General features: G+C 41.6%; 4 protein-coding genes across 7 annotated transcripts; 3 read left to right on the forward strand and 1 right to left on the reverse strand.

The window, feature by feature from the left end:
• Window positions 1–33: 33 nt before the first annotated feature.
• Window positions 34–1,164, forward strand: LOC136463760 (chitinase 6-like). Its single transcript, XM_066462736.1, has 2 exons — window positions 34–484; window positions 579–1,164. The coding sequence occupies exons 1-2, from the start codon at window positions 70–72 to the stop codon at window positions 989–991; spliced, it is 828 nt and encodes a 275-aa protein (XP_066318833.1). The 5' UTR covers window positions 34–69; the 3' UTR covers window positions 992–1,164.
• Window positions 1,165–1,545: 381 nt separating this feature from the next.
• On the forward strand, window positions 1,546–6,259 carry LOC136463761 (uncharacterized). Of its 4 annotated transcripts, none has more exons than XM_066462738.1 (4): window positions 1,546–1,962; window positions 2,145–2,228; window positions 2,631–2,737; window positions 2,980–6,259. In XM_066462738.1, the coding sequence occupies exons 1-4, from the start codon at window positions 1,858–1,860 to the stop codon at window positions 3,080–3,082; spliced, it is 399 nt and encodes a 132-aa protein (XP_066318835.1). In that variant the 5' UTR covers window positions 1,546–1,857; the 3' UTR covers window positions 3,083–6,259. The 4 variants fall into 4 exon arrangements, with proteins under 4 accessions (XP_066318835.1, XP_066318834.1, XP_066318837.1 ...); XM_066462737.1 differs by having other exon boundaries at window positions 1,547–1,962; window positions 2,631–2,743; XM_066462740.1 differs by having other exon boundaries at window positions 1,558–1,962; window positions 3,329–6,258.
• Window positions 6,260–8,729: 2,470 nt separating this feature from the next.
• Window positions 8,730–12,658, forward strand: LOC136463762 (uncharacterized). The gene is made up of 6 exons (XM_066462741.1): window positions 8,730–9,075; window positions 9,174–9,248; window positions 9,707–9,740; window positions 10,317–11,883; window positions 12,012–12,105; window positions 12,185–12,658. Exons 1-6 carry the CDS (start codon window positions 8,996–8,998, stop codon window positions 12,216–12,218), a joined length of 1,884 nt encoding a protein of 627 aa, XP_066318838.1. The 5' UTR covers window positions 8,730–8,995; the 3' UTR covers window positions 12,219–12,658.
• Window positions 12,659–12,991: 333 nt separating this feature from the next.
• LOC136467266 (uncharacterized) lies at window positions 12,992–18,139 on the reverse strand. The gene is made up of 13 exons (XM_066465893.1): window positions 17,798–18,139; window positions 17,606–17,658; window positions 16,478–16,646; window positions 16,315–16,378; window positions 15,469–15,548; window positions 15,220–15,376; window positions 15,011–15,072; window positions 14,871–14,930; window positions 14,532–14,590; window positions 14,132–14,213; window positions 13,931–13,980; window positions 13,586–13,810; window positions 12,992–13,371 (listed from the first exon to the last, which is right to left on the reverse strand). Exons 1-13 carry the CDS (start codon window positions 17,942–17,944, stop codon window positions 13,344–13,346), a joined length of 1,236 nt encoding a protein of 411 aa, XP_066321990.1. The 5' UTR covers window positions 17,945–18,139; the 3' UTR covers window positions 12,992–13,343.
• Window positions 18,140–21,243: the final 3,104 nt, after the last annotated feature.

Raw genomic sequence — 21,243 nt, forward strand, 5'->3', positions numbered from 1 at the left:
CCCACCATGAAACTCACTCACCAGAGCCCCAGAGGCAGGCATCAGTATCACACACAGACGCAACCAGCCATGGCACAGAAGCTCGTCGCGCCACCGACGGCGCTCGTCGCCGCCGTCCTGGCGCTCGTCCTCTGGGCCGCCACGGCGGCCGCGCAGAACTGCGGGTGCGCGTCGGACCAGTGCTGCAGCAAGTACGGGTACTGCGGGACGGGCGAGGACTACTGCGGCGCCGACACGTGCCAGTCGGGCCCCTGCGACGTGCCGGCGACCAACAACGTGTCCGTGGCCAGCATCGTGACGCCGGCCTTCTTCGACGCGCTCCTCGCGCAGGCCGCCGCCTCGTGCGAGGCCAACGGGTTCTACACCCGCGACGCCTTCCTCGCCGCCGCCGGCTACTACCCGTCGTTCGGCCGCACCGGCACCGTCGACGACTCCAAGCGCGAGATCGCTGCCTTCTTCGGCAACGCCAACCACGAGACCATAAGTACGTATCACAAAACCCAAGCTCGTTTTTCATTTCTCATTCAAGCTACAGATATTCTAAAATTCAATCGTTTCATCAACCACCAACCGTGTAGAGTTCTGCTACATCAACGAGATCGACGGGCCGAGCAAGAACTACTGCGACCCGAACAACACGCAGTGGCCGTGCCAGGCGGGGAAAGGGTACTACGGGCGTGGCCCCCTGCAGATCTCGTGGAACTACAACTACGGGCCCGCGGGGCAGAGCATCGGCTTCGACGGGCTGGGCGACCCCGACGCGGTGGCGCGCAGCGCCGTCGTCGCGTTCCGGTCGGCGCTCTGGTACTGGATGAACAACGTGCACGGGGTGGTCGTCTCCGGGCAGGGCTTCGGCGCCACCATCCGGGCCATCAACGGCGCGCTCGAGTGCGACGGCAAGAACCCGGACTCCGTCAACAACCGCGTCGCCTACTACAAGCAGTTCTGCCAGGATTTCGGCGTCGACCCGGGCAGCAACCTCACATGCTGACTCTAGTACTCATGCGTGGATGGATAGATGGCTATTGCGTGGTGTGGATGTTTCGGTTTGGTAGTGTGAATTGTGATATGTGTGTGGGGGAGCGGCGAGACATCAACAAGCTAGGCTAGGGGTGTGATGTTGTGATTCAGAGACTACGCGGAAATAAAAACTGATTTGCATGAGCTTCTGTTTAAGCACTCAGCTTGTATTTGTCGAGCTAAGTCATCAGATACAAAGGAGTGCCTAATCAATGTTGGAAAAATTAGAGGCGGCTGGAAACAACCGCCGCCTCTACGCATGTATTTTCAGAGGCGGCTCGGTTTGGATGCCACAATAGAGACGGCTCAATTTTCAATCGCCTCTATAGTAAAAGGCCTCCCTTTTGTTACAAATTGATTTTGAAGTATTGATACCTAGTTGATTCGATAGCAGCAGCATAGCGGTAGAAATTATCTAGAATATGTAACTCCATATAGCTCCTAAAATCGGCGCATTCTCAGCACCCCTGGTTATTGTTCACGTTCGTTCGACCAACTGGATCTCGCCGTCTGCGTTTGATTTTGCACTGGCCCACCCAACCTCCCGCATTCGCGTATTGCCGCGTGCTTTGTTCCGAGAGCTCGTGCGTGTCAAGACCTCCTTTTGGTGTCCTGTGATTGCCTGGCCCGTTTATGTAGTTGTTTGGTGATTAAGTCCGGCGCATCGCCTCCTCCACGATATTTTCCTCGCTCCCTCCGTCACCTGCTCGTCTCTTCCTCGCTCCCTCCGTCGCCTCGCCCTGGATCCGCGCCCACGCCGCCCGGCGACACCGCTCTCTCCTCTCACGCCGCTCCGCGTACGCTCGGTGAAACCCTAGCTGTTCTTCCTCGCCGGCCATGTCGGCTGCTCGTGGCTGCGTCCGGTGGGCGCGCCCCCCGCGGCGCCGGCGGCTGTTGTCCCCATGGGCTCCCCCCGGCTACAGCGCCACCGGCACCCACCAGGTACGCCCACCCCTTCTCTTCTCTGCCTGCTGTGTGAAGCCGAGCACCCAAACCCTAGCTTTCCTCAACCTCTCATTTTCTGTGGCTCCATTTACCCTTAGATTTCGTTTGCTCATACTCCAGGATTTGTATATTCATGCTTATTTATTCTACCCTTTCTATGTTTGTGACTTCAATTGCAGGTAAACCCAGATTTGGAGATGGAGCTAAAGCCGCAAGCACGACCTAGGCCATATCAACGAGCGTCAATAAGATGTTTGGGAATGGTAAGTTCATCCAACAGCCATCATGTCAAATCGATTTTGAAACAATCATTACTCTGTTAAAAGAGCTATACATGGCGAGAAAAGCTTACACTGAAGAATTTGCGAATAATTAGCATTGAAATGAAAATTTGATGTATCTGGTTGCACATGGCTGCTATGTGACCATGTTCAGAATGAAAATAGGCCTCTGGTATGAAATGGTCTTGCAATCTCTTGTTTAGTGTTTGTGAATTCCTAACTGAAGCTAATGCAAATTTTTAACCGCTAGCAAAATAAGTTTTTGCTAAGGATGTGTTTACCAATGTAAGCATTTTTTTGCTCTTGCAGGGAGTAAATAATTTGGCGATGCTTGGATGAGTCTGTGCTACCATTTCTAATTTGATTTAATTTGTAATTCTGCAGGACTTGCAAAGTATGCAATTATTGTGCTACCTTCTGGTGCTTCTATCAAATTTGGTAGCATTGCAGATTCAGTTTTCTGGACCTACTTCTCCAATCAAGAGCAACAGGTCAGGGTATGTCCGATTTCACTTTCCTTCTGTGCTCACTTATGCAGTTAAATATTTGTACTGTAGGTTCTTTATAGATTATAAACGTTACCATGCTACTTCACATTGATGAATTTGCTTCCTTTTAGTTTTTTTTCTATCTACGTTCCCCTTTTCCCATCATAGATTAGGATTTTGCCATCCGATGGATGGTAATATGCTCAGGATGTTTTCATACTTTCTTGCTATATGTTCTCTTCCAGTACGTGTAGGAGCGATGTCTATTACCGGTGCACCACCTTCGTCTCATATGTGTCATGCTCATGGTCAGATTATTTTACAAAAGACACATTCAGTATCCAATGATTTTTTTGCGCTGACATGACAAAAAAGGTGAAGTGCAGTTATTTATTCCTCAACTTTTGAAGATAGCAATAATTTGTACTGAATTTACCTATTGTTACTTCCTAAATGGTTGACTTTCCACGATCCTTCCAGATCATCCTACCTTACTAGCTTACTAGCAATAATTTGTACTGAATTAGCTCTATGCTTAGGTTATTTTTTTTTTCTATAAAACACCACTTATTAGTACTTCATCGTTGTTTACAGCTGTTTGCTGATGCATGGGTAAAGACAGCATATGATAACTAGATATATGTCATTCGATATGATGACAAAGGTCTATTGACACAGACTGCTCTTTCCTTCCCTGTCCCTATTTTTTCTTAGAAAAATAAGCGTTACTTACCAACTTCTGTAAGTCTGTTCTTTTTCTTCCTCCTTTGCTTTGCCTTTGTACGGTCCCCTACAAAAACTCCCCTTTATTTCCTTTGCCACATCATGCCTCTATCCTTTGATTTCCTTTTCTTTATGTATGGATTGGTTTTGCTTACGCATATGGTTCATGTTGTGCCAGTAAAATCTGAACATGTGTCTAATTTATATGATTTTTATACATTTGCGTTGACTTTAATCTATTCGTGTGTTTTTCAGTTTTCCTTATATTAGTTTGCTCCCTTAACACAGGAGTAATTACTTTTTGCTTCCTTAGTTAGCATGCCATTGTAAGTGTTACAGATTAGTTAACTTGCGATAAATTACTCTCATTGTCCATGGTTCGTAGTTTTAAGTAAGCACTTCTATATATTTATGCCTAAATTCGTTCATGTACAATATGTCCATTAACTATTTATAATGGAGGCACATCATCTCTTACAGCCCGTCTCAAATTGTAGGCCACAGGTTATGACAAATAACACATTTTCTAATTTCGGTACCTTAGATCTTAATGGGATAGGTCCAGCTACAGACCTCAGTTATTGATTTGACCCTGTTTATCTTTATCATCATTGATTGTTGCCCTTTGATCCATCCTACTTGTCTAAAAAAATGCTGATGGTGAATGGGAGCTTGACAATTTTCATACTGATACATACTTGTTACTATATTTTCAAAGGTTGCTTTTAGCACTCTGATTTCTATAAATGAATTCCCATTCATACAGCTAGCCACCTCATTTTACAGCTTACAGCATCTATCATCTTGGCTTCCGTAAATGTTGTTGTTGATGTGTATCTTTTTGGTCCAATGAAAATTCAACTTTATGATCTAGGGACTGCAATTTCTTTTCAATGGTTTCAGACTTATCTACATAGCCCATTTCAATAATTTTAATTATAATACGCCTTTCCTGATCTGTAGTGAGGTCTGTCCTGAGGGATTCAATATTCACTGGTAAACTCAGGTCCTAGCCATTTATCCCAGTGCCTAATCCCCACATCAATAAACCTTAAGCCTACGTAGTTTGTTGTTAGCTTTCCATTCCATTCTCTTTTTCCTTTTTTTATTCAATGGGGTTTTGATTTATTCCCCATCAAAGAAGTAACACACTACGAGTACTTTATGCCTTCCTATCATATGAGGTTATTGACAGATATATGAACATGTTCTAATGTTTATGTCAGGAATTAGATATGTTTAGAAGAATTTCTTGTGGTTTTCAGTTCTGTAATTTTTTTTTGTTACAACCATATATGCTTTCCTGTGCTCATTTCATATATAAGCAAAGATCTGCTCTTTTTCCAAGGCATTATGACTCTGCTTTAGTAGTCATTTTCTAAACTACACTTACAAGCTACACAGAATATTTGCTATGGCATGACAATGGCATATAGGAAATAAACATAATGCGATACTTCTATGTTAAGCATAATTTAATCCTACATATTATGGACTTAATCCTAAGTGATCAGGAAAGGTATACAACATCAACGTAATACCTGAATTAATCATGCTGATAGCCAAGAGTTCATGTTTTCCTCTTATCTTTACAGATGCACTGACCTTGGTTGCTCATTTGTTCCTTCCAGTTATGATTTCAGGGACATGGTATAAATTGTACTATATCAGATTTATACTTAATGCAGGTTATGCTATGTTCTTTATGATATTCAGTATTCAACATCATTAAATCTAGCCTGGTTCTAGGCATTATCCCCTTCTTTTGCATTCAGTGATGAATGAAAGATCAGAGATTCAATTTCTGTTGATTTAAATTCATGTTTAGATTCCGCTGTTGATGATAGAAATTGGGTTTATCAGCTTTTTAAGGAAATACAGACGCACTATGTTCTATACTCCTTTAAGATGTAGACAATGAGCGTGTTACCTGAATGCTTCACTTGTGCTTCAGAAACTGTTCCTTACTGTACCAGGAGGTAAGTTAACTACTATGTGCTTTGATTTCCATCTTTCGTAAGCATGGACACAACCGACCCTGTCCAAGAATATTGCAGAGCCATGTTCACTTTAGTACAAACATTCAGTGATAATCCATGGGACATGTTTCTTCTACCTTTGCTGATTTATGTAAGGTTGCCTATATGGAGATCAATATTCGTAAAACTATGAATATTTGATTTCTCAAAGCCTTTATGAAACGAAAATTTTTACAAAAATTTCCACAGCGAATAGGCAAAACTTCATACCGTAAAGATTTGTTTCTTCTTTGTGGTAGTTATGGTACCTAGGATGATCTGAACCTAAATAGTTTGTTACTATATATCTTTTCTAAAATACTGTTTCGCAAATTGCAAAATTATGTATCATTTTTCTAGCTATTATTTGTATTGCCTCTCATTTTCTGCATTGTGCATTGTACAATGTGAAGTTTATCTATGCATTTTACATGTCAATCAAAGGTAATTAGCGCCCCACTGATTCCATTTAGACAGACCCATGTAACCATATGGTTTGTGATATAGGTTCCAGAATCCTTCAAGGTCTGTAGTCAGTTTCAAGGCTATCACAGATAAGGGTCAGACTCCTTGCCGATTTTATACTTCTTTGGTTGGAGTCCAAGAGTCTAAGCAAAGGAAAGTTTATGTTTGGACAGATGGTGCAGATGCCTTCTTATTGCCTATATATATTTGTACATGCAACTTAATCATTATTTGTTCACATCAAATCAATGTTCAGACAAATACTATTTTTGTTTAAATGATCATTGCCAAGCTGTGTGAAAAAAGAACCGCATAACTACAACTTTACAAGCGTACAAGCCCAGGATTTGGAGGCGTTTGAGAGCCTCCAATTATTGTTCTCATATTATACTCAACCGATTGGCAAACTGTGCCACGACCTGCCTATGTACCTGTCATTGGTCTGTGCTTCACTCTGTAGTATGCAGGCGCGGCGAAGCGTGCCCTCGGCTGCTCTCTAAGCTAAGCTACTACCTAGAGACTACCTGCCTACCTAGAGTTCCAGATAGGCGGAGTCACAGAGCCTCTCAAGCTAAGACGAGTGGGGCAGCTCTGTCCACCGGGGAGAAAATTTGACTAGAGGCATACTAATGATGATCATCAAATTAACCTCACATTTTTTGCTATGTGAGGATCTTATCATCCACTTGTGTGGGGGCATCAATGGTAAAAAATAGTCTAGAACCCTTAATAACAATTTTTGAGTGACGACCTATGTCCTCACTCGGTTCTAACAAGGTCCTCCACACTCGCAATCTTGAAGCTTAAGCGCCTATTTGTTTGGGTTTCTGAGAACTTTTGAATCTCAACTTTTTTTTAACGAAACTAGAGGAGCCAGAGCCCTACAGAGCTTTATTAAACTAAGTTAAAAGAACATGAAAACAGAATACTCTCTCTGTCCCAGAAAAGTGATGTTCTGGATTTTTTCAGATGGATTGGTAAAGAAGAGAAATATCTCTAATACCCTTAGTATATCACACATGATTCCCTTAAAAAAGGGATGTCGCGTGGTGTACTTCCTAATTAAGACGCGCTGCATGCAAGCATGCAGAGATCTAAGGCAGGCAACAAACAGTAGCGTGTCTCAATTGATAACTTAGTCCTGGATCTGTGGGCCAACAGTGTGTCTAAAATTTAGAACATCAATTTTTTCTGGGACAAATTTTAAATCACAGAACACCACTTTTTCTAAGACGGAGGGAGTAGAAAAGAACCTCAACTTTTGGATCTTTCAAAAGCCAAAAAGTTTCTAAAAGCCAGAAATTAGCTTTTAGGCTTTTGACTTTTGAAAAGTCTAAAAGCTAGTAGTTTAAAAGTGGCTAAAAGTTCAAACAAACAGGGCCTAAAGCACCCAAATCGCCAGCCACGTTGCTTCAGAGGAGGTACCAAACCTAAAAACAGAAAATTTGCTGAGGTGAAACTAGAGGAGAACTGCCTTGGTGAAACCTAAAAAAAATTGTTGAGCTGACAACCATCAAAAGGAACAATTACAAAATAAAAACCCATTTGGGAACAATCACAAATTTAAAATAATAACCATGTATCTCACATTGTCTTTGATATCTAGTTTTTTTTTTTAAAAAAAACACTACAATACAAACTGTATGACTTTGGGTCGTGACATACTACATTGGTTTGACCCATTTCGTGCCTTGTGCCACATCGTATTGTCTTAGTCGGTACATATTGTGACATTCTAGGCACCGTGCTAACATGTGTTTAGATCCAGCTACTAAAATTTAGGAGGTGTGTTGGGAGGATGTTATATGGGGTGTCCGGATACTAATAAAAAAATAAATTATATAATCCGTCAGTACTTCACGAGACAAATTTTTTAAGCCTAATTAACCCATCATTAGCATATGTTTATTGTAGCAAAACATTATCAACTCATAGACTAATTAGGCTCAAAAGATTCGTCTCATAAATTAGTCGCAAACTATGTAATTAGTTTCGTAATTAATTTATAATTAATACTTCATGTATGTGTCCAAACATCCGATGGGACAACGACTAAAATTTAGGAGGAGCAACCAAACACCCCCTAAATACAAGAAAGCTCTCATACCCCTGTTGTGCCACGACCATCCAAAATTTATTCTGTTATATCAAAAGAAGTTGCCCGAACAACTCCAGAAATGGCATGGTACAAGTCACTGATCTACACAGCATAATAATGTCATATGTTTTTGCCAACATGGAGCCACTGATGTAAGTGTTTATTAGAGTTAGGTACATATCTCCAATGGTATAAACTTAACTTTTGTTTAGAGTTTCCACAAAAGAATCACAAATGCAAAGCTTAGGCGTGGTCACACATGTCTTTGTCATTTAGTCCGTTTGCACACCATTTAAACAGTACACAATAGCACGTTGTTTCTATTTAATCATCCGTTTTTCCTGTTTGATTGGTCCGTTTAGCTTGAATAATAGCTTTGTTTATTTAGTATTTAGAATAACACTCGTCTTCGTTATATGCTCATCCACTCTAACACGATGAATAAACATAAATAAGCACACGAACCATGTTGAGTCGATTACATGCTTATTATGCAAACTGGCGGGATGGCTTTTTGAATGAAGGGATGGGCATTTACAACAAATCTCCATATGGTGCAAGTCGAGAAATACTACAAATTACCTTGTGGGTGAACCTCAAAATTTAATTAACATATGAGTGTTTATTTTATTTTATTTTTTTCATCAAGGGAAAAGAAACCCACGTGTAGTCTACTGGACTACTGGAGTACTGGGCTGTCACGGTCTCACGGACCGGCAGCCCAGGTCTCGGGTCTCGGCAAGGCCGACAAGGGCACTCCACTAGGCCGCCACCTCCCGAACCCCATACGGCCGCCCCTTCCGCTCCTCGCCTCCTCACCTCCGACCGAGTCCCGGCCGGCCGATCCTGACGCCGGCCGCGTGGCTCGCCCCCAAGCCCCAACCGCGTCGTCCGTGAGCTCCCGCTATTAGTGGCAGCTAGTTCCCTCCCTCCGCCCGCTGTCCTGAGCGGTGGGTGATGGAGTTCACTTTCGAGGATGCAGAGGAACTGTGCTCGCTCGTTTCGAGCCAGCAATCCCAAGTCGACGAGAAGCGGAGGTCGGTGTGGTTTCTCCTTCCGGCACACCTCCGATCAGAATTCACTTTCGTTTTCCCACCCTGCTTCACAAAAGATTCGGGGCCCTCTTAATTTGCAGGTGGCTGGATTCGATGATCCTCAAACCGGATGGCTGCATCAGGCGTGCGAAGCGACCCAAGTTTTTGGATGACGTGTAAGTGTGCGCCGACTTCTGGGGCGAGAGTAGTGTTCTAGTTCTGGTTTTTTTTGCTTGGTCCCTTTACTAAATTCTCTGAAGCTTAGTGTTTTATTGCCCAACCGGGCTGGAAATTTATCCATATCACAATGAAATTTGATTTTGCACATTCAATGGTAAATCCATTTTGGGTGGTAATTTTCTCATGCATTATTGTGTTTCTTAAGCACTTCTCGCACTGTAGATGCCATAGCAATGCTTTGATGCATTCTGAAAAGCTGAAAATTATTTTGCTAAATGCTACCATTATGTGTAATGACATCTATCTTGCTCTGAAATGTTTCCCCATCGAACTCTGTTTCCCTAATTTACATCCCCCCTCCTCCCCCGGCACACACACACAAATAACACTCAGGATGCTCAGGATGTATGTAGTGACTATAATAAGTCTAATTGTTAGTTCTCTGCTTATGCAGGTACTTGCCAGAGTCATATATCAGGAGTGAAGAAGTAAGTCTTTAGTACTTTAGAAAGAACTATGTATACCTTAAAGTTTCTTTTACATTCTTACTAACATCAGCTCACGGCTCATGTACTATGTGCACATATGGTTTCTCCTCTCGAGTACATTAGCTGGATACCCACTTATTCAAGTCCCTCCACCTATATGTTTAGGTCTTTAAGGTATTAGCCAAATATGTGAAGTAATCAATATTCTATTTTTCCATGTATAATTTTTACTCAAGAATAAGCCAGGTGTGTACTCAAAGGACTTTATTTCAATAAATAGCTAAATACATAATGCTTAAAACTTATGGAAGAGCACGTCAGCGCCCAGTTAGGAACTATTGCACGTGGTACTCGTGCTATGTATGTTGTTGTTTTGAACATGGTTTCAATTTAATTGTATTTCTCCAAAAATGTTTTTGTTATTGCTATATAAATTTTCCTTACCCTGCAATGAGCTTACAATCATTTTGGAACCATTTATCAGTTTCCTGACTTTCTAGTTAACATAACAGCAATTTCTGCTGCATTATTTCAGTTCAAAACATAAAATGTGAACTTAGTGGGGACATTTTTCAGATATCTTGCGAGAAAGTGAGAGGTAGCATTAAAAAAGTTTGGAGTTCAGAGTGCAATGGCTATACCCATCACTTAGTTCAGGAGGGCCTCCAGCTTTTTAATTTCCAGAAGAAGGAAAATGAACCACTTGGTCCAGAATATCTTGGTGTCATGCAGGACACAATCAGCAAATTGACCTATGAAACACTTCATTCAGTGGCTTGTATCGTCAGTCATAACAGGTTTACTTTTGATAAGACTAGGTCTGTAATGGAAAATCTTGTAAAATCTCACCTTCCAAGTTACTTGGCCAGCTTGGATCAGAAAGACATCGTATGCCAGCTATTCAATATTTTTAGAAATCCATGCAGCTATCGATCTGGTTCTGTGAGGCTTGTCACACCTGTGTCACCACAACTTTTGTCTGCTATCAATCATGCGTTGGATGAGCTTGAAGGAATGCCCACGCAGGGTCTTCTTGCAATGAATAGGAAGATTAGAGGAAAACCGTGTACCCCCAAATTTGGATTAATTGCTCGCTCTTCCACAAGAGCACATATAATCAAAATGGTAAGGAAAAGGTGCAACAAGATTTTAACAAAACTTGAGGAAGGTAATTACCTGCCAAAGAAATTAGCAAAGGCAATGTCAGTGGTGAACCTATATCAGAAGCAAAAGCTGAGAAGCGTGAGTATTTCTCAATCAGAGTTCTTCCCCTTTGCAAAAGAAACTATATCTTTGCAGAATGATATCCTGAATGCCCTTTGGTCACTTCCAAAAATCAAGCATGAGAAGCTGAAATTACTGCGCCCCATACTGGATCATGATTCTAAAGTTGAAAGGATGCACTTAAGAGCAGCTTTGAGGACCTACTTGTCAGAATGTTTGTTTGGATGTGATGATGATCTACCAGATGAGGCCCTCCGAGCCATAGCCTTTATAAATCGGATTTCTAGATGTCAGCATGTTGTGTTAACAGAAGAGAGGAAGGAGGCTGAGGTAGATGCTGTACTGAACTTAAGCAGTCATCTCAAAGCTTTAGCACATTGTTGTATAGAAGAATGTTCATGCGAAGAGTTGATTAGCTTAGGGAATGATTGCTGCAATGAGGATAACGATTTCATACTTTCTGGGACCAACTACTTCAATTTAAGCTCCGAGCAGCAGGAGATGCATGAGCCTTGTCGTTCTAGTAGTTTATTGGGCATTGATATTACGAGATTGAGTTGCTGGGGTGAAACTATTGGCGATACACATAATGTCTCGAGAGCTGAGGATTCTGGTTCCAAATCAGAAGCACTTGGGAAACCATGTGACAGGGCTGAAGACTCTAGAAACACTAGGCATTGCAGAGACAACGAAGCTGTTGACAGTGACATGGAGCCCTATGCAGAGATGTCTGTTGATGCGAACCATTTGAAGAAGCCAAGATGTTCAGAGATTACTGGGATCTGTGATGAAACTTCAATATTGGCCCATTCGATTATTGGGCAGATTTTAGATGAATGGTTGCCTGCGGAGAACAATGAAGTGGACAAGCTGACTAGAGGCCATCTTGGAGGGGGATTGATGCCTCAAGGTCCCCAAGGTACATTGTGAACCATCATCAAACCTTTGTCCTTTTATGATGTGTAATGGGTTTATATAGTTTATACTTCGTAGGTCGTAATCCCTTTGTAAGCTGATGGGTAATGGGTTCCTTGTTTCCTTTGCTAGATGATGATAATAGGCCCGCTAATTCAGCAGAGAACATAGAAGGTGAAATTTTTATTCGTGCTGTGGAACGTGTCTTGCCTAATTTGCCAAAAAGGTAGTCCTTTCTTTTTCCTTTATCCCTCTTGTGCTCAATCATGCTCTATATGATTTTATAACACCTTGCGTTTGTGCAGTTGCATAGACAAAGTCAAGAGGCTAATGAGCTGAGCTAGCAAGTACGGTGAGAACGACCTGCAATGGCCCCAATGGACCCGATACATTTTCCATTTTGTTTCTTCAAACAGCGTTATCGGGCCTGTGTTGAGTGTGACTAAACACTATCTCGTGTACTAAGCACTTCCGTCTGTGGCAAACTTTGACTTTTCTGCATACTGAATGCTATCGGGTATGTAGTGGTAATTGTGCATCCCGTCATCGAAAATATGAACGTGAAGCTAAGGGATTGCGACACGTCAGTCGCCTACGGAGCCGTGGATGGTTCCAGTGATCTCAAGAAGGACGCGATCTTCCTATCTGCGTGTAGTTGTAGATCTGATTATGTACGCGTGGTGTGTGTAGGGTGTGTGTTTGTACATGAACAGATTCTACAGCTAGAGGCTCAAAAAAAAATGAACGTGAAGCTAAGCTCAAGCAATAGCAAGGTTATATAGTTCTGGTACCTACTTGCTGTGAATCCATTATATTCATGTCCAGTGCAACTAGTTCATCCTCAATAATCATAATGAAATTTCAGAGTTATAGTAATCTAACACATTCAACAGTGTTTGAATTCCACTCTACAACCGCCTTGACTAGAAAATGACATTTACCGCAGAGTTTGAATTCCACCTCTAGAACCACCTTGACTAGAAAACATGACATGTATTGTGGTCACACGTCCACAGCATCAGAGTTCGTATATGAGTAAAAACTTGTTACCAGAAACCACCAATGTTGAATAATAGATACTATCTCCATTCTAAATAGTAAGTCATTCTAGCTTTTCTAGATAATAGCTTTTGGTATATATCAAGATATACATATTATGTCATACATGATAAAAGAGGAGCTATGTCTAAAAAGGCTAGAACAACTTACAATTTGGAACTAAAGGAGTAGATGGCAAGGGCAAATTAACTTGATCCTAATGCATATAAAGCGTAAAAAAAAGTATGACAAATCGCTACCACATTCTGTTTACACGATAAACACCAGCTAGCATAACAATATGATAAGCATAGATTATGTCAGATCCTATCCCTTAGTTATAATGCAACGAGCTGATGCCTTTCTCCGGTTGGACCTGAGGCAATGCAATCTAGCTCCCTAAACTTCAAGGAGGCTTCCTTACTCCTAGTACCAATCTCGTCGTTCATAACGCCTGCAGAAAGATGCAAAACAAAGTCAGATACACCTTTACCAAAAACACAAGTTAGATAACTTGTTTCCACATGAAGTTGCAGTTAATAACCTTAATACATTCTATCCTTGTTTAAAGACAACAACCAGTGTTACCACAATAGCAAGAGATAATTAAGAAAGCGGCTCTTTGGAGTTACATTAATACATGCCAACTAAACTAGAAGTAAACGTACCCAGATCGATCATAATCCCTAGAACTTCCCCTTGGTGAACGTGACCTGCGGTGGCTTCTGGAATCATAACTACGAGACCGCCCGGAATCTCGTTCTCTTTCCCTATCATGGTAGCGATCATGGCTTCTTCTGCGGTCATAATCCCTGTCACGGCTGCTGCTGTGGTCTCCTCTGTAGTGATCCCTGCTCGAAGCCCTGGCACGTTCCCCACTCCTTTCCCTGGACCTAGTGTTAAAGAGTACATTAGACCAAGCTTTGAAGACTTCTAGCAGTTCTAGCACTATCATAAATAGAAATACTGAATTGATACTAGCAAGGCTTCAAAAGGACAGGGAAAAATATCACCTTCTGTCATACTCAGCTCGGTCTAACTTCCGCTTTTTGTTCTTTTCTTCCTGTACATATAAAAGGGACAGAAACAAGATCGTGTCACGCGCTCACATAAAAACAACCAAACACTAATAAAACTAATCAAGTTTTCAGTAAAGTTAACAAAATCCAGTAAGCTTCACTCAGAATATCACATGATTTATTACAAAAACAAACCTGCAGTTCAGACAATCTCTCGCGTATAAGCATATAACCCATATGAAGTTTCCCTCCAAAATGATCTGCCAGGCGACGGTCACTGTGGGGCAAAAGAGAAATTAGCTATGCTCGTAACTGTAAATAAATTATACATTATCATATAACAAAGTTTATGATAATTTATTAAAGCCTTAAAAAACTACTTCACATGGTAATAATACATAGTACATGTATAATAAACACGCACATTCTTTAGCTGCAAAAGTAATCCTCGTAAAAGTGGGCCCAAAAGCCTGCTGGTGAAAAAGGAGGTACATATGTCCGTCAAAAGCTGAAGAACTGGAAAAAAGAACCCAAACTCTGCCATATCCATGGTCCTAGTAGTACAAGTGGATCCAGCAGCTAAACAAGAGTTTACCTGTCATATACGCTCAAGAATGCTCCACATATGTCGCACAGGCGCAGCTTTTGATCAGTCTAAACAAAAATAGAAAAAAAAAAGGATATTATTACCATTGAAACAATACCACAAAATACCAATTCTACAATTCTTTCTATACTAAGATTACCAACAAAAAATATGTGAAAAGAGATTTAGCATGTGGAGATTTTAATCAGGTAAACAGTAAACAATAGAATACTAAAAATAAAAAACTCATGATATTCATGAAAAAAGATACAAGGATTTTGAACAAAACTAAAAGGCAATAATGACTTTTTTCACATGGAACGAGCAAGGGCAGTTCACCAAACTTACAATCTGGACATGAGCTGACATTTTTGTTGAGTCTGGAACAGCCTGTGGTCGGGCGCTCAGCTGGTTAGATATGACAAGACAATCCTGTCAGTAAGCTGATAGAATTCTGACAAAGTTAAATATTAAAAGAAAACACCAACCTTCTTCAGAGCTTCTGCCTCATCCAACATTTTTTGAGCTTCATCAACCATCCCATTCTCACCTGTTCAACATAAAATTGAGAGATCACTAGGCACCTCATGATATATGCAAGGAGATGAGGGTAGAACAGCCATACCAATAGAGATTTGCATTTAGCAGTTAAGGGGAGCAAAGTATTGGAAGCAAAAGAAGAGCAAAAGGTAAATACCTAGTTCTTCTGCCTTTTTCAGTTTCTCGTTTATCATTTCTTGTGTCCGTGCATCCGGAGCAGCAGGGGGAACAGGTGTAGTTGTTTGAGTGGCATTTTGAAGAGAATTTATTAAAGAAGCACGGTCTTTGTTAAAAGCTTCAAGTAACATCTTTGCCTGAAATAATATAAGAAAAGAAAACTGATAAATGAGTGACCTTTGTTCTTTTAAAAATAAGAGGATGGTTAAAAATTCAGCTATATAAATACCTGCTCTTCTGCCCTTTGTTCTTTTAGCTTGTCAAGTTCTTCAGTGGCCCGAATTTTTCCCTCGGTGTTACCCTCAAGATCTAGAGTACAAGGTAGATCATACACCAAGATGAAGAATTTAATGTACTGAATGTACGGGGAAGAAGGCTTCAAAAAAATTGCTTTGGCATAAAGTAAACACAGAGAAACCAGAATGGAACTACCAGAGTAAGAAAAATATTCCATAACAAGGATGGGCTTTGGTCCATTATTGCCTAACCATAATAGGCACGATGACAAGAAAATTACTACATGAGTCAATAGAGAAGGTCAGAGCATTTCAGGAAGGTTTGATTGTTCAGATCAAATTTCCATGCGGCCATGCCCCCTTCACAGTGACTTCAGATACTTGAGAAAACACTACATGCTCTAAGGATCTTTTTAAATACATTGCCCTGCTATTTCATTATCATATAATCGTTATTGTTAAAGGAGGTCAAGCAAAAAGGCATTTTTTTAACCATGCGGGCATGCACTAAAACAATAGTGATTATTAGGTTATTGGTGTACTGTAGATAATTGTGATCAAATATGCAAAATACTAAAATAAACAAATCATACATTTCAAGAACAACATAATATCTTGTCACCGAACAGTTCCCATGTGAAAAGTTTAAATAGACTAGGCTAACTCAAGGCATAAGAAGAAAAACATGCTACTATCAAGCTGCCACAAACATGTCAATCTCCAAATAGCATTAAGCATATAATAGAGTGAGCAAATCATATGTGTGGACACAAACTTCTTTACTGTTGCAATTGTGGCCATGATGGAACACATAAAAAAGCACAGACTACCAAACTTACCAAAAGCATCAATATCCTTCATCTTCTGCCTAATTTGTTTGGATAACTCCATTACTTCTTTGGTCTGCATTAAGCACACACAAACTTCATTGCTCAGTTTATCTAAACAACTGAACCATCAAAGTTAGTTTGGAGGGAACAAGAGTAGAATAACAGAATGTACCTGTGTAACCTCAGTGACAGAAATAGCAATAGCTGCCTTAGAGTCCTCCTCCTCCAAACGCTTAAGGGCTCTCTGAATCTTCCTTTCACACTCAACAATTAGTCTTTCAATGGTTTCTTCCAATTCGCGGTCATAGTTATCTGTACCTTTGGCTTTGGCTTCTTCATATCTATTGTCACACTCAGGAAGACATAGAACTGAGTAATTTCAACCAATTGCCAACATACAATTAAGACAACAATGGTAATAAGGGTGGGGAATGTAAGCCTTCCAGTTGTTCCAACAACTCTGCACTATTGAACAACAAATATGGAACCTCCAGGAGTTCCTAGTTTCACTCAAGACCATAATAATCCACAAACAGAACCACATCTAGTTATCCAGTTTCACTCAAGACCATAATAATCCACAAACAGAACCACACCTAGTTATCCAGTAGATTCTTTGATCATCAATTCAAACCATTTGAACCTAATGTGTGCACAATGCCACAAATGATCATAATTAAGACAAAACTTGGGAGTTCATTGATTAGAAAAAAAAAAGACAAATATCATGGGTGCCTCAGAGTTCACTGCTAGCCCTAGCGGCCTAGCCTCAGGGAATGCATCAAAACTACCCTGAGAGCCCAAGCCACTAATGTTGGTTCACAATTCACATTATTTAGCAAGAGGAGACTTGATTCTGAAGCATCCATAAAGCAACCCCATTGCCCGGATCATTGCAAATATGAAACTACAACACAATGCTAACCTAACAAAAGATTTTATGCTTCATCTCAATCACTGTTAAAGTCACAAGATAAAAAAAAATTGTGCAGTAGCATCGCATGTGCAGCCACTCAGGCCACAAATGGCAAACTAATATCGTAATATCGAACTCATTAGATTTGGCCAATTCATTTCACCATCACCTCAGAAATACCAACCGAGTATACACTGTGACTTCCTACCGAACCCTTAGGCAGACGAAAAAAAAAGAATCAGATGATGCTATGAATCGTTGAATTGGTTTTTACACATCAAGCCTCACTCAAAAACTAACTAACCCCCACAAACAAATACACAAAATAACTAACCCCCACAAGCAAATACACAAAATAAAGTAACTCTTGGCTTGGAAGGATACTCTTTGCGCAGTTGCAGCGAGTGCAGCTTCGGGCACGGCCCCATGTCCATCTTCTGCAATACACAAACAAATAGAAATTAAAAATCAACACCAAAACCCAGGAACCGCGCGACAACCCAACCCAGATCTACTCGAACGTTCTAGATTAGTGAGGTTATGGAATGAGGGGAACAAGGGCAGTAGGACACATACGGTAAGCTGGAAGAGGTCGTGGGGGCAGAGGCCTGCGAGGTAGAGGCGACAGACGTCGCGATCATAGTACTTGCGGCTGACCTCCCGTACGTCGCCGTTGCGGTTGGCGCCCATGAGCTGGTCGAGCTGCTTCCGGATGGCGTCCATGTCGCCGTGCGTGGGACTTCGCTCCCGTCCCCTAGCCTAGGGTTTTCGCTCGCGAAGAGGGCGAGACGTGGCGGCGGCAGCGAATCGGGACCGTTTGGCGAATCGGACTTCCGAGAGGAGGAAGAAGGGATACAAAGATGGGATTGGGTTGGAATACTGGATGCTTCTAGAGTGTGGCGGTGGCTCGAGTTCGACACGAGCCCCCCAGCACGGCTCGCGCTCGATAAAGTGACTGTCCTTGAGGTTTTTTTGTTCCTTCAAAAATTAACATCAATTTTGTAAGCCTCGTGACATTGGAACTCTAATTTGTGCATCTTCCAAAACTTTACATTAAAATATTTCTTCAATTTAAAGGCCACGTTTTGCATATAGACTATAATTTCATAAGAAAATTGTAAAAAAGAATAATGCTAAACTCCATATCCTTAGGGCTTAGATGGGTTCTAAGCAACATTTTAAATAGCGGGCTAAGCCCCTTAGCCGACGCCTCTCCCAAAGACTAAGAAAGACTATAGCGGGCTAAATAGCGAGCTAAGTCATTTAGCGGCTATTTAGCGACTGAGCAAAAAAATATGTCAAAAATCAGGTAATTTTACACATAATGGCCCTGTTCGCTTCTCTTATAATCCGTCTTTTTCAGCTTTTTTTTGCCGGAACAGTGTTTTTCTCTCACAACAAATCAGCCGAAATAGTGTTTCGACTTGTTTTTTCAGTGAAGCGAACGGAGCCAATAGACATAGAAGATGAAGACATTACAAATACCAATTATCAAGTAACTAGGGACAGATAGTTCAAAGTCTTACTAACACATCAGATCAAAGCTTCATAGTTCATACATGATACATAACATAGACACATACACACATGAGTTCAAAGTTCAAACAATGTTGACAGACATTACACTGCATACCAACTCAACAGTGATAGATAGATAAACAAACATAAGGCATGGAGGCATAGGCCATAGTCTGATACATATCAGTACATCACACATGCATTTCAGCATCTGAATAGTTTGTTGTACTCATCTAATCATCTTCAGTATCAGTAGATTCCATAGCATCTTGATTTTCCTCTGATTCAGAAGTAGAGGCTGCAGACCGAGGCTTCGTCAAAGATGCCACACACCTGAATTTCTTCCTAGGGCACACAGGCCTTTTCCTTTTGGCTTTTGCTTGTGATGTTGATGCTCCTTCTTGTGCTTTTGCTGCTGTTTCTGCACATCCCTGATCTTCTTGACTTTGATTTGCATTTGGTTCTAATCTGGTAATGGACTCATTGTTGTCACCCTCCAGCACATCATTTATTTCTTTCTCTATGGGATCTCTACTCTTGTTCTCTTTCTTATGCCTTAGTTTGGAGTTAAATTTGACAAATACAAGGTCTCTCATTCTGGAATAGATATGATACTATACTTGCTTCATGGGATAAATGTCAATTTATTTACAGTAAAGAGTAAACCATTCAACAACAGCAGTAGCAAATTAGTAAAGCGTTTAAGCGGGAAAGGAAGGAACTTGCCTGTCTGCTCTGGTTGGGACATGGTCACCAGCTCGCCGCTCCCCAATCAAAGTTGCTCGTCGCCCCGCAACCGCACTTCGAAGACGTCCGCTTGCAGATCGAACTCATAGCTGCTTGTTGGACAACAGCAGCAGCTGCTACCACGTCGCCGCGGCCACGAGAACTACTCTCGTCGAGAGCTGAGAAGAAGTCCGCCGCTGGTCGAAGCAACAGCAGCAGCCACCGCCGATCGAAGCAACTCCTCGCGTCAAGACCTACGCCACCAGTCGAAGCAACCGCAGCCGCCACCGCTGCCGCCGCCGTATGAAGAAACACGAGACGAATGGGTGGCTGTGGTCTATGGCTAGGGTTACCAGTCTCCAATGCGTGTATTGACTTGATTTGGGCTGCCACGTGATTTGGGCCGCAAGGTGCTAAAAGCCCACGCTCAGTCTGGCCTGATAGCGGCACTAAGGTGCCTCCATTTCAACGCTATTTCACCGGCTATTAGCGGCAAATTCCATTTAGCGGCAAAAAGTGGCGTAGCTTAGCTGTGGAGCTCCCCAAAGGCTAAATAGCGCTACAGCGGGGCTAAATCCCGCTATTTAGAACATTGTTCCTAAGCTAGTCTTAAGGGGAGTGTCATCAGAGTTTTATTTTTATTTAATAAGCTGCCACATAACTGTTTTTTTAATATGACAGTGTTTTTAAGAAAAGAGAAGAAATGAGTTTCACGGGGATGAAACTCTCTTGCCACGAATACCAACTTTATATAATTCATTAAATTAAATATCTATAAAACCATGGAGCTCTTCATTAAAAATAGGTGTCTCATCCATATATTATTTTATTTCATTATATATATGACACGACAGTCTTAAAAACAACGTATAAGACTCTTCACTAAAATTGGCCTAGGAGTTACCGGCTCATACCTTAGAGCCATGCCGTCGCTGACCATACGTCCATATTTTCTACGTGCAAGTTAGTATGTTTGCTGCTATTAGTGCACTAGAAACGATGTTTGTTGCATGAATTGTATATACATGCTAGTCTTTTTTACTCGTACATACAAACGTCTCGCTCCGATAGAGCCAAGTTTATGGGAAAAGCAGGATTTTTTTTTTTTGCATCCTAGGAGCTAGATTGTGTGACTGCTTTTGGATTCCCCAATGAAGCTAAACCATTAATCCGCTGACCCATTCAAGCAAATGGCGCATCCACAGAGCCTATCCATACCAGAAATGACAACGACTGCTTTTGATCCCTCAATCAAGCTAAACCATTAATTCACCCAACCATTCAATCAAATGGCATATCCACCGACCCTATTGTTAGCGGTCGTTAACGACCAAATCCGACAGTCAATTAAGACATAAAAGGGGAGAAATTAACAAACTTAAACACATATACATTTACCACTGATCAAGTTCCAAATGTATTTGGAAGATTATTATTTTGCAGGACATATGCACAAATACATGAGAGAATACACCAAAAGGCGTTTCCCGACGTTGATTTGAGAAAAGGAATAAATAGAAAAAGCCCATCAAATCAAAGCATCTAGGCAAAGTACCAACTGAGGAGCAGTCCAGGCCCACTCCAGAGCCCACCACGCGAAGGCGGTGGCGAGAGGAGCTGATCAGGGGTCGACCGACCCCTAGGGTCGCCCGGCCCCCACCGGGCGCTGCTCGCGTTCTCCTACCACGTGGCGCTCACTGGTGGTCTTCCCATGGCGGTGGCATGCGGGCTTGCGATAAAAATAGCCACAAACCGACCTCCCCTTGCTCCACCGCCTC

This window comes from Miscanthus floridulus, chromosome 7 (genome assembly GCF_019320115.1).
Source record: "Miscanthus floridulus cultivar M001 chromosome 7, ASM1932011v1, whole genome shotgun sequence".
In the NCBI taxonomy this organism is placed as follows: domain Eukaryota; kingdom Viridiplantae; phylum Streptophyta; class Magnoliopsida; order Poales; family Poaceae; genus Miscanthus; species Miscanthus floridulus.